The sequence below is a fragment of the Schistocerca americana genome, chromosome 8 (genome assembly GCF_021461395.2).
Source record: "Schistocerca americana isolate TAMUIC-IGC-003095 chromosome 8, iqSchAmer2.1, whole genome shotgun sequence".
Lineage (NCBI taxonomy): Eukaryota > Metazoa > Arthropoda > Insecta > Orthoptera > Acrididae > Schistocerca > Schistocerca americana.
This window is the reverse complement of record NC_060126.1, coordinates 269,874,120-269,888,132: the sequence shown is the minus strand read 5'-3', so window position 1 is coordinate 269,888,132 and position 14,013 is coordinate 269,874,120. Positions and strand designations below refer to the sequence as shown.

Genomic DNA, 14,013 nt, shown 5'->3' with positions numbered 1-14,013 from the left:
CTCTCTCTCTCACTCTCTCTGTCCCCGTTTCCGTCGCCAGTTTTGGCGAAACAACGGGACGCGAGACGATGAGGCGCGCGCGAACCTGGAATGATAATTATTGCGAGCGGGTGGCAGACAAGGGCCAACTTATAATTAGGCGGGTTGTCTGGTATCGGGGCGGCAGCCAGTCAGCTACGTGCTACGCGCTACGCTCCGGGCCTCTATCTCGCGTGCCGCATTAGCTTCCAGCGCCGCCGGCGACGCCCCGAATTTGGGTCCGCAGCGCATAACGAGCGCTCGTCGCCGCCAACCAAACCGCGGCGGCCCCCGGGGCATTCTTCGAGGCGTCCTCCGGCGACGTGCAGTCGCGTCTGTGTTCGCCTAAACAGTTCTGTCACCTAAAAAAGTTTTTTGTACAGTTTCAGTGCCACCGCAAGGAGATGTCGCATAATTATGTCGCCTTTCATTTCCTTTTAGGTTAGAATTGCCAACCGTTTTGTATAGTAACGGACTTGCCACATGTGAGTGTTAAAAAATTATCTCTTTTCGGTCTTGGACAGAACGCTAAACCCTGTTTTTAACATTTTTTTTGCTACCTAATTTGCCTTTATTCGTGTAAATCTGTTTAGAAATCGCAGAGGGTAGGCAAAAGTATGGAAACACCGCGAGAAATGCGTGCTTTTACATAAATACAGATGCTAGCCACACCTGCAGGTTGCGCTGTTGTATTTCACCAAGAACGGCACCCGTGCGATACCATCAGTGGTACCAGTGCCACTCTTGGCCAGAGCAGTGATTTTCAGGGTATTTCACAAATCATGTTACACACTTCTAGAAGTTGTAGAGGGGACTTATTAGATCAAGTTTTGCAGAGGAACCCATGCCCCGGCCGGCCGGTGTGGCCGTGCGGTTCTAGGCGCTTCAGTCTGGAACCGCATGACCGCTACGGTCGCAGGTTCGAATCCTGCCTCGGGCATGGATGTGTGTGATGTCCTTAGGTTAGTTAGGTTTAAGTTGTTCTAAGTTCTAGGGGACTGATGACCTCAGCAGTTAAGTCCCATAGTGCTCAGAGCCATTTGAACCTTATCCAACGAGCTATAGAGCGCCATAGTTAATAGGCGCTGGCGCCTAGAAATGTACTGGGTGATCAAAAAGTCAGTATAAACTTGAAAACTGAATAAATCACGGAATCATGTAGATAGAGAGTTACAAATTGACACACATGCTTGGAATGACATGGGGTTTTATTTGAACCAAAAAATACAAAAGTTCAAAAAACGTCCGACAGATGGCGCTTCATCTGATCAGAATAGCAATAATTAGCATAACGATGTAAGACAAAGCAAAGATGATGTTCTTTACAGGAAATGCTCAATATGTCCACCATCATTCCTCAACAATAGCTGTAGTCGAGGAATAATGTTGTGAACAGCACTGTAGAGCATGTCCGGCTTTATGGGGAGGCATTGGCGTCGGATGTTGTCTTTCAGCATCCCTAGAGATGTCGGTCGATCACGATACACTTGCGACTTCAGGTAACCCCAAAGCCAATAATCACACGGACTGAGGTCTGGGGACCTGGGAGGCCAAGCATGACGAAAGTGGCGGCTGAGCACACGATCATCACCAAACGACGCGCGCAAGAGATCTTTCACGCGTCTAGCAATATGGGGTGGAGCGCCATCCTGCATAAACATCGTACGTTCCAGCAGGTGTTTATCAGCCAGGCTGGGGATGATGCGATTCTGTAACATATCGGCGTACCTCTCACCCGTCACGGTAGCAGTAACAAAACCAGAATCACGCATTTCCTCGAAGGAAAAAGGCCCGATAACGGTAGATATGGTAAATCCAAACCATACCGTGACTTTCTCGTCGTGCAATGGAGTTTCCACAACAGTTCTGCAGTTGTGGGCGTTGACAGACCCTCGGAGCGTGGAATGAGCTTCGTCGGTCCACAACACGTTACTCAACCAATCGTCATCTTCCGCCATCTTTTGAAACGCCCACATCGCAAATGCCCTCCGCTTCACTAAATCGCCAGGTAACAAACAGTTCATGATGCTGATACACGATTGTCATGCGCAGTCACTAATGTTTTGCAGTCCAGCGCCATCTGTCGTACATTTTGTGAACATTGTTTTTTTTTGGTTCTAATAAAACCCCGTGTCATTCCAAGCATGTGTGTCAATTTTTACCTCTCTATCTACATTATTCCGTGGTTTATTAAGTTTTCAAATTTATACTGACTTTTTGATCACCCGGTATGTGTATAAAGGGCGATACCGTGATGATGTTACAAACTTTCAAGTATGACGGAGAAGGCTAATTGTATCAATTGGAGGCAAGGGTCTCTGGTTCCGAAACGAACGAGTCGAAACTTATGAGCGGAAATGGCTCCGATACCTCTAGATCCGACCCCGCCGCAGCCGCAGTGGTCCACAACCCCACGACGACTAACGCAGTCCATTTCACCCCTCCGCCGCCCCACACCGAACCCTGGGTTATTGTGCGGTTCAGTCCCCTGTGCCCCCCCCCCGCCCCCCCCCCCCGCGGCGCCTCCCCCCCCCCCGCCCCCCCCCCCGCGGCGCCTCCCCCCCCCCCCCCCCCCCGCCCCGCGCCGCCGCCGCCCCCCCCCCCCCACACAGGGAACGTCTCACACCAGACGAGTGTAACCCCTATGTTTGCGTGGTAGAGTAATGGTGGTGTACGCGTACGTGGAGAACTTGTTTGCGCAGCAATCGCCGACATAGTGTAGTTGAGGCGGAATAAGGGGAACCAGCCCGCATTCACTGAGGCAGATGGAAAAACCTCCTAAAAACCATCCACAGACTGGCCGGCTCACCGGACCTCGACACAAGTCCGCCGGGCAGATTCGTGCCGGGGACCAAGCGCTCCTTCCTGCGCGGAAAGCCGTGCGTTAGAACGCACGGCTAACCGGGCGATTCTTTTAACACTTTGCCGTCCGCACGTCTCGTACAAATCCGATCCATGAACGATGGCGGTTCGCGCAGCTCGAGACACGGACAAGGATTACATTGTTGCCGGTTCCATGCGACGGTAGCGATAAGCGCGTACACGTGCTCTGCGCTTGAAAAATCGTCTATACTGCAAATTACGTCTCTCACATGCTTGAGGAGAATTTATCGCTTACCACCACCATCGGCCGTGACAAATGGAAGAAAAATTCACTAAATAAGTCGCTACGATCACGTTTAATGTTCGCATTGGCTAAGACATTCAAAACAGAGCGCTGAGAACACTGCTGAACGCTCATTGGCTGTCAGAGAATGCGGGACGTAGATGCGCAGAACAAGCCCGAAGTCGACCGTCATCGTTCGTGACTCCAACTATAATGGCGGACTGTTTACTCGCTAACTGTCACGAACCCGCAGTGGTGTCACCTGCCCATGGGTGCCACTACTCATTTCAAACATTCCCGTTATTCTGTGTCACCCTGTACATGTATGCCACTGTCGTAACTATCTGAAAGGTTCTCGCTTATAACTTTCGACTCGTTCGTTTCCGAACCAGGGACCCTTACCTCAAATTGAGACAATTATCCTGCTCTATCCTCCTAGAAAGCTTATGACATCATCACGGTATCACCCTGTGTGCACATACATTTGTAGGCGCCGTCGAATGACTTGTCCGGATATGGGTTCCTAGGTCAAACTTGATCTCCTCAGCCCCCTCTACAGCCTCTATAAGTATGTAACATGAATTGTGAAACACCCTGAATGTAGTCGTGAGTAGATTGGCAGAGCTGAATGAATTCGAATGAGGGCAAATTATGGGTGCTCGTATGCTGGATGTTTTCATAATCAAGGTAGCTGAAGCGTTTCGTGTTTCAAGATTTATATCACACGCGATGCCCCACCCTGTTCTATCCTTATATGGATCTGTTTTCGCCTATAAATGACCGTGATTGGCGATCGGACTCGTAATTATAATGGGCGGACATTCGCGTGCAGCAAAACCTCAGTGCTGATTTCACTAATCGCTCTAAGCACTGCAGAGCTAAGCTCTTACCACACAATCTGTACTTTTGTCTAATTGGAACCTACACAGTAACTTGATAAGCAAACGACGGGGAGGTGAGCAGAGAATATAAGTCATAACCACTTTGAAATAGCGACATACACTACATATGGACAGTATGAATCCTGAAACTTCCTGGCAGATTAAAACTGTGTGCCGGGCCGAGACTCAAACTCGATATCTTTGCAAAGGTCGCGAGTTCGAGTCTCGGTCCGGCAAACAGTTTTAATCTGCCAGGAAGTTTCATATCAGCGCACACTCCACTGCAGAGTGAAAATCTCATTCTGGGAATATGTATCCTACACATGTATTACTTTCGATGCTGCGGCGGAAGACACTTTCATTCGTACAGAATAAAGTTATTTTAAATTTGAGACTCTTTTATGTAAAATAACACTAAAATGTTGAGTGAAAAGATCCTGTTAAGTATTAAAGATGCATAGTTACTGTGGTGCTGTTAACTGTAGTTTTTGTAACTAATAAACATTTTTCTTTAATATTATCTTTACACAGAGTTAACCACTGACTGAAAATAAATTTTTACACTTTTTCTTGATCATTTTCAAAGTGAAGAATTTTTAACAGATACTTATTCAATGCAACGTAACAAAAACACTTTCTGTATTTTTGTTGAAACTTTAATTTTAGTTTGTCACATGCCATGAATCAGTAAAAAAAAAAAATGGCTCTGAGCACTATGGCACTTAACATCTGTGGTCATCAGTCCCCTAGAACTTAGAACTACTTAAACCTAACTAACCTAAGGACATCACACACATCCATGCCCGAGGCAGGATTCGAACCTGCGACCGTAGCGGTCACGCGGTTCCAGACTGAAGCGCCTTTAACCGCACGGCCACACCGGCCGGCCAATCAGTAAAATCGTACGTTCTGAACACTACAGTAATAATCTTTTTTTTGTAGTAATGAAAAAGTGCACAATACCTTTGGTTGTCTTCTTCTGCAACAGCTTTTATTATGCTTGTCAATGTAATAAAATAGCTGGTGCTTTGAACACTGTCTGATGCTTTGCCTTTGTATAGGCCTACATATATCCAGCTTATGATCTGAAAATGTTGCTGATTAAATTTCACAGCATGTGAAAAGGACACACTAAACATCTACTGAAATAACAAACACTGTGATGAAGCTTGTTGCTTTTAAACACTTTACTTTTATTCACTTGTACAAGAGGACGACGAATCATGACTTTTACAATTTGTTCGTCACTAGAAAAAATAGAATACACTAAACTTCATCATAGAAATAAATACTTCTGTCCTTTTGTGGTGTTGAACATCCTATCGCAGCCTCTGCCGAGATTTTGCTACCTATAGACGGTTTACCGGCTTTTACACAGTGGCTTCCAAGTCGTAATTCCCATCTTAATATTTGGCCAGTACAGTAGGTAATGCTGCACACTGGTTGATGAATAGCTGCTTAATACTGTAGAATTGCGTGTAGCAATAATGTCCCGTCCACCCGAGGCCGTTTGACAATGATTGTGCTCCTTTTAATCAGCACACTCCTTTTTAAATTATTTTAACTATATAAAAGCTGTTAAATTCTTTGCCTTTACTTGAACTGTGAAGTCCTTCTTCTTCCCAAAGTTCATGACTGTACATCGATGCGAAGTACCCCATAGGTTTTGATGAGTGAGTTTGCGAGTATAAAAATATGTGACATAAATGAGCGTACCTTTTGGTTACATTGACTTAGAAACATATATTTATTATCCTGGCAAGTGACTATAGACCTCACTCAGTATGCGACATAAATTAGAACTTGATGCGTCAACCCGTTCCTCACAAAAAGGGGTCTTAACAGAAGGATAGATAGACAGGCAGACTGTCAGATAGACAAAAAAATTACCAAAAATTTTTTTTCGTGTGATCTAATTAGAAAGTAACCATTTTCGATTTTTTTTCCTTATGCAGTGGATTCTCTTTTCTTCCCAAATTTTATGATTCCAGACCAACGAGAAGTGTCTTATGGGTTTTGATGAGGGAGTTTGCGAGTATAAAAACATGTCACATAAATGTCGTATCTTTTGATTGCATGGATTTAGTAGCTTTACTTTCTCGTCCGCAAGGATCAGTGTGACTTAAATTTCAACTTCATATGTCTGGCCGTTTCTGCAGGAAAGAGTTTTGAATAGTCGGACAACATAGGGCTCCGTTTTTACCGACTGTGGTGCAGAACCCTAAAAAGCAGCTGAATACACTTGAACTAAGTCGCTATGTAGCACATACCGTTAAAACAATTCGCATTGACCACACGCCTTTCATGAATATTATGCCTGCTGCGAAGGTATTACATTTGACGAAGAGGTAGCAAGCAGTAGGTAAACGATTCAGATTAAAGCACTGATTTCTTGTTTTAAAACTGTTTCCTTATTGTTTCAGGGGGGACAACTGCTACAGATGCGTGGTAATCCATGAGAAGCATCAGAATGTTCTCCAGTACAAAGAGAGTGAGTAATCTACCTATATTGATGTATTTTATTGTACTACTTCTTCATTGTTAACATTTTACCATTGCTGTTCTGTGTGGCGATATTTTCTTTAATAATTTCTTCCACTCAAATGATAAAACAAGAACTGACACTACCTTTTTGTACCACATTTTATTCGTTACAAAAACTATTCATCGGATCACAGTATTAGGAATAAACTCGTTTCGTAAATTTTGAACACTGTAATGCATTACACTTCAGCCTTAAGTATAAACGTTTAGCAAGAAACTTCGGCCTATCCTTGGATGAGTTGGGTGGTGACTGGTTTGTATGCATTATTCATTAAAATCCACATGGGAGCATAAGCGTCCCCTGTACCGGCAAATAATTCCACATTGTTCAGTACAGAGATGGAGATAATACTTTCGTCGTTGCTAGTCTGTTATAGTGTTAGGTGAAGGAATTCAATAACTTCATCATATTCGAGGGTTGGAACTTTAATAGTGGCAACTATTTATTTACAGCTCGTACAGAATAGAAACGTGTTTCAAAGTTTTACTGGCATTTAAAGTAGTCACCAGCATTGTGTATAACCCGTTGCCAGCGATGTGGAAATCGTAGGATACTCTTAGCAGTGCTAGTTGTGTTGATAGTTCGAGCGGCGCGGTCTATTGTCCGACGAATTTGTAGCAGTTCTGAAGCGAATGCCGTGAAAAAATCAAATGGCTCTGAGCACTATGGGACTTAACATCTAAGGTCATCAGTCCCCTAGAACATAGAACTACTTAAACCTAACTAACCTAAGGACATCACACACGTCCATGCCCGAGGCAGGATTCAAACCGGCGACCGTAGCAGTCGCGCGGTTCCGGACTGAAGCGCCTAGAAACGCTCGGCCAACGCGGCCGGCGAATCGAGTTGAACTTACGAAGTCTTAAGTCAGGGGAGAGCTGTAGGTGGTATGGCACTTAGCAGCCCCAGCTGCCAAACAAATCAGTAACAGCTTGCACTGTACGTGCTTCAGCATTGTCCTGCAAAATGATGGTCAGGTCCTGCAGAAAGTGTCATCACTTCTGTCTCTATGCTGTTAATTTTTGGAACCCAGCCGACGACCAGCTTAGAGACAGAAGTGATGACACTTTCTGCAGGACCTGACCATCATTTTGCTGGACAATGCTTAAGCACGTACAGTGCAAGCTGTTACTGGTTTGTTTGACTGATGGGGCTGCTAAGTGCACCTACTACACTACACTACACTACTACTGCACTCCCCTGACTTAAGCCTTCGTGAGTCCAACTCGATTTCAAAACTGAAGGAAACACTTCACAGCATTCGCTTCAGAACTGCTACAAATTCGTCGGGCAATAGACCGCGCCGCTCGAAGTGTCAACAACTGGCACTGCTAAGAGTATCCTATGACTTCCACATCGCTGGCAACTGGTTATACACAATGCTGGCAACCACTCTGAAGGACAGTAAAACTTTGAAACACGTATCTATTTTGTACGAGCTGTAAATAAATAGTTGCCACTATTAAAGTTCCAACTCTCGTAGTTTGCTCTTCCACAGTTATGCTAGAAAATGAAGTTTATCAGTTGTGCGAGTGCAGTGACAGGATAGATATGGGATCCTGTTAAAACTACTGCCTCCCTCTTGCTAGGAGGGTAGGGTTGCAAGTTTGGCGCTACTTTCGTACTGGTGTAGATCCGACAGGATGTGGTCCTTTCGATCAGACGTATCATGTCTCTGGCATTACTCGACATACACATGGATGGAGGGCTCGTGTCCGTAGTTTGGCAAACATAGAAAGTATTGTTGGTGACAAGATTATGATTAAGAGGACCTGACATTGAACAGCACCTTTTTTCACCCTACACTTTCAGAATACATTACTCTTGATTTATAGCACAAGGACGTTGCGATGTTAACACTGCAGAAATTTAGATAAGGCAACATTAGAAGTAATATTTATTTACATGTCATAGGAAATTTCTTTATAAGCTGAATTTTTAACGCACGATTAGGTTTAGGCGTCGTTATCTAGGGTATCTTGCGAGTAATATCACTGAAACTGTAGGGCAAGATTCTCTCAACATCCATAGAGATGTGTTATGCCTCACATGAAGTTTGGAGTATATATCTGAGGAAATAACGATTTATTTCACTTCACTATTATTTAACTGAGGAAATAATACTTTATTTTAACTAATTATAATTAATTTCTTCTGGGGGTTTCGGAAGAAATTTGCGCGAAAACTACAAGACATAAGAGAAAAATGACACATGTCACTGGATAGAGCAACTCTCCAAACGCCGATTCGTAATATGCGCCTAGCTGCAGTAGGAAGCAGGCTAGTCAAAACATGTAGATGAATGATCCGCTCCATTTTGTTGAATCGAATTATGTGTTCGCGCCTGCAAATAGGCAACCGAATAAGCAGTCGCACCTGCTCTTCCGCCCGTATTGACGTTTCCCTTGTCACAAACGGCGCCCATATCGATCACTTGTAATGTGAGTTAAATACTTCCAGAGATGCTCTATCCGTTGATAAGTGTCTGTTTTCCGTATGTCTTGTTTTCTTCTGAAGCATCGGGGGTACTTTCGAATAACCCTGTGGTAAGTGGAATACATTGTTCTTGTTTCCTCACTTTTGCTCCACATTACAACATGCGAGCCACAACACGTCTCTACTGATGTTGAGATACGCCTGCCATACTCTGAGTGATGACTCATGGTACCCCACGTAACCGTACCGAACCCTAACGTGCATTCAATTGTTGTTATAATTTAACTATCGTAGTTAAAAATGTTATTTCTAATACTTTTTCACCTAATGTTATGCAGTGTTGACATAAAATCGCAGCTTCCTAGATCAAGGGTAATGTGTTCTCAAAGTATGGCGTGAAAATGCTACTCGGTCAGATAGAAGCTCCATTAAATTTTCGCAGTAGTTGGTTAAGTTACATGGGCAACTTTATCTCACACTTATAACTTATGGGGGTAAAGACGGTGCAAATACGAGAACTGTTCAAAACATTCTGTAACTTTGTACACAAATTTTTCTATGCTTACCTGTTACTTATTGTGCGTTGTCTCCTTCGAAATACTTTTCGCTTACACCATAGTCCCGCAGCGATCTCAGGGTCGGCGGGATTGGCAAGTTTAGTTTTATGGGTGGCCGGATGCCCTTCCTGCCGCCACCCTGTACCCCCAGGGACGGAATCAGTGTATCTCAGCTGTCTGCATCTAGTGTAAATCGCGAAATAGTGCAAACGTGTTTCAAATGTCTAAATGGCCCTGAGTACTATGGGACTTAACATCTGTGTTCATCAGTCCCCTAGAACTTAGAACTACTTAAACCTAACTAACCTAAGGACATCACACACAGCCATGCCCGAGGCAGGATTCGAACCTGCGACCGTAGCGGCCACGCGGTTCCAGGCTGAAGCGCCTAGAACCGCACGGCCGCACCGGCCGGCCGTTTCAAATGTCTGCGACGCTTGTAACTGAGGCGGATCGTGGGGACCAGCCCGGTATTCACCTATCAGTATGTGGAAAACCGCCTAAAAACCACATCCAGGCTGGTCGGCACACCGGCCCTCGTCGTAAATCCGCCGGGCGGATTCGATCCGGGGCCGGCGCCTACCCGAGTCCTGGCGGGTCTGTCTCCTTCAGTGCTGTTTCCACTTCCGCAAGCAGTCCGTGTACGCCTCTTGCTGGATCGCGCGAAGCGCCATCTGCGAATTTGCTTTTATCTCGTCTACCGTTGCAAATCTTCTTCCTTTCAACGTGGTTTTCATCTTTCGGAATAATAGAAAGTTCGCACGGGCCAGGTCTGGAGAGTATGGAGGGTGAGGCAGCACAGTGTTTCGTTTTTTGTGCGATGGTCGTGCACCAACAGGAAAGAATGTGCGGGTGCGTTATCGTGATGCGAGGGCCATGAATTGTCTCTTTACATTTCAGGCCGTTTCCTTCTCACATGTCCTCGCAGGCGTCGCATCACTTGCCGATAGTATCATAGATTAACAGTTTTTCCCTCTGGTGCGAATTCATGATGAGCTAATCCTTCAAAGTCAAGAAAACTATCAGTGGAGAACCTTTCCCGACCCACTGTGAAGATAAAACCTTGGTCTCAACATCATAACCGTAGACCCAAGTCTCAACACCAGTTATGATTCTCTTAAGGAACATTTCGTTTTCGTTTGCGCGATCCGAAAGCTCTTCACAAATTGCGAGGCGGAGGTCTTTCCGGTCTTGACTCATGAGCTGTGGGACGAACTTGGCAGCAACACGATGCATTCCAAGATGCCGTGTCAGGATTTCATAACATGATCGAATTAAAATGTCACATTCTTCTGCAATCTCTCGGACAGTCAGTCTTCGATTGGCACGCACAATTTCGTTGACCTTCCTGGCATGAGCGTCATCGGTAGGCGTTGAAGGGCGTCTGAACGAGGATCATCCTTAACTTCAAGCCATGTTTAAACCGTGTGAACCATTCGTAACACCGTGTAGGCTTAACATACATCGCCTTAGGCTTCCTGCATCATTTGGTGTGTCCCTGCGAAGATTTTCTTGAGTTTCAGGCAAAATTTAATGTTGGCGCTTTGCTCCTTTAACTCTGCCATCTCGAAATTTGCAAACTGTGCGACAACGTCCAACTCAATACAGCACTGAACAGACATACAGACATACAACAAAGACTTTCCGGCAGTTACACATTAAACTCAGGCGTGTGCAGGGATGCCAACCATATTTCGCTCCAGTACACCATTGGCGCGAAATTACGAATGTTGCGGAATTTTTTTGAACAGACCTCGTACGTTGCATTGCATAGCCTCCCAAAAACAATAAGGATATTTATTTTCCACACATTTCGGTGCTGGACATCTTCAAACTACAGAAAATATCTGCTCACAATCAATCAATCGACGGCCGACGTTAGGAGGGGGAGGGGGGGGGGGGGGGGGGGAGGTAAGCAAGATTTTTTTTTTTTTTTTTAAACACAAATATATAAGTAATGGTTAAATTAATGTCAAATGCTATGGTTCTGCCTGTAAGGCGCCACCAATACACAAGACACTGTAGAGCAAAAAATAATATTTCTGCGTATGTGCAAGTGTGTATCAACGTATTTTTATTTCCATCTGTTAATACCAGATTTTAACGGAAGTATCAGTCTTGTTCCCAGAGAGGGAAAGTCTTAAAAGAAAAGACAAATCCCTCGTTTGCTAAGCAATTGCCAGGATTACAAATGGCGACTGCACTTGCTTTTAACGTTTCTCTGACTGCGGAAGTCCTTACTGAACTAAAGGCCATCTGGAAGTATTTCAAATCATTTCAGTGTGTATTAACGTCTTCAATGTGGTACAAAGTATTGCTGCAGTAAACATACGTAACGGTGCACTTCAGGCCAGGAAAGACGCATTAAGAGCCTAGTGCCGATATTAAGAGTCTAGTGGAAGAGTTGAACAAATTAAGAAACAAAGGGAATACTATTTTGCAGAAAGTTACAAGGTAGCGGAAAATATTGGAACATCACATCACTTGAATGTAATGATTCGCGGCACAGAAACGTAAAAGAAAATGCATTGTTGATGAAACTGCAGAAGAATATGTAAACCTAAGACCATATGACAGTTTAAAACTAAATATTTCCAATGTTACTCTAGATACACTTGTAGGAAAGTTAACTATTAGGTATACTACCGTAGACAACACGATGGACACGTTTGGGTTCTTATTGAGCTATGTAAGTCTAGACGAGTCTATACTGCCAGACTACATAGGAAACATGGCATAGCATAGAAGTTAATAAGCAGGATTTGAAAGAAGAAATTTTGCAGTTAAAAAAGCTTCATGTTAGCTAACTTTGGGTCTGAGCCACTATTTCCTCTGCGCGTTCTCAATGCTTTTCAGTGCAATTTTAATAACATAGGCTGTTTACAAATATGATGGTAGCCTTACGGATTTTCTGCACTTTGCCTATAACTGTTTCCCAAACAGTGCGTTCATTCAGCATTCATCTAAGAGTCGGCCGATACTGGAGCAACTGACATGTCAAACTGACTCTTAAAAACATATTCCAAAGAACACTGGTACAAAATGTTTTCATAACTGATAGGTTATCCGAAAAATCAGTTATCCGAACGTCCCTGTCTCCAATTCTTTCGAATAATCGATGCTTTACTGTACTGATTTAGTTTGTATTATGATTTCGTCTATTTATTGAATACAGCTTCGATGTAAGATGTGTATTCCTCGACCGAATGTAAACTTTTTTTAGACAAAGATTAACCAAGTTGCCGTAGAGCCACGAAGATGCCCGTTTGCGGATGACGTTAATCACTTGCGCTTCTCGCCCAACCCAGTATAGTCCTCCTTACATTAGTTGGCATTTGACATCGAACGGTCTGCCCTGCTCCCACGCGAGTGGAAGCCCGGTGTTGTAGGCTACAACTGTGTTGCCACTGACATTTTGTGCCAGTCTGATCTCAAGTAAAAAACTTTTTCAGGCAGGAAAAATTGCCCTAATTCAAGAAATAAATAAATCTTCGGCTCTAATTAAAATGAATACCAGTTTTATTATGCAATTAGACATCCTTTCAAATGAATTAGAATTCTGTGGTGTCACGGGCAGTGCTGCAAAATGGTTCAAGTCATACCTTGCTAACAGGAAACAAAGGGTGTCAATGCAAGGGACTAGTGAATTAAGTTATCAGTCATCATCAGAATGGGAAGAAATTACCTGTGGTGTCCCACAAGGATCCATCTTAGGGCCATTGCTTTTTCTTGTGTACATTAATGATCTCTCATCAATTGCACTGCCAGAAACAGAATTCGTTTTGTTTGCGGATGACACAAGTATTGCAATAAATAGTATGTCGAGTGTAGTTCTAGAAAGATCTGCTAATGATATTTTCATGGACATTAAGAAGTGATTTAAAGCCAACTCACTGACATTAAACTTCGAAAAGACTCACTATATGCAATACAGAACCCGTAAGAGGTTTCCACCCAGCATACGTAAAAAGCATGAAGAATAGCAGATAGAAGAAGTTGACAGTCTTAAATTCCTGGGATTGCAACTTGATAATAAATCCAGTTGGGAGGAGCACACCAGAGAACTGCAGAAACGCCTTAACAAATCTGTATTTGCAATTCGAGTGTTAGCAAACATAGGCGACATAAAAATGAAAAAGCTTGCATACTTTGCCTACTTTCATCCCATAATGTCATATGGTATAATATTTTTAGGTAACTCTTCAAGTCAAACAAAAGTTTTCAGAGTCCAAAAGCGTGTAATACGTATTATTTGTGGAGTAAATTCACAGACGTCCTGTAGAAACCTCTTCAAAGAACTGGGTATACTAAACTACTGCCTCTCAATATATTTACTCCTTAATGAAATTTGTCCTAAAAATATATCTCTATTTCCAACAAACAGCTCAGTTCATACATACAATATCAGGAACAAAAATGATCTGCACAAGGACTTAATAGCACTTACTTTAGTTCAAAAAGGGGTCCACT

At 43.7% G+C, this 14,013-nt stretch overlaps 1 protein-coding gene across 1 annotated transcript in view; it reads left to right on the top strand.

Annotated features, from left to right (window-relative positions):
• Positions 1-14,013, top strand: part of LOC124545759 — a 198,383-nt gene that overhangs the window by 146,514 nt on the left and 37,856 nt on the right. The window contains exon 4 of the mRNA XM_047124702.1: positions 6,429-6,496. Within this exon, the coding sequence (XP_046980658.1) occupies positions 6,429-6,496 (68 nt within the window). The remainder of the gene's footprint in view (positions 1-6,428; positions 6,497-14,013) is intronic.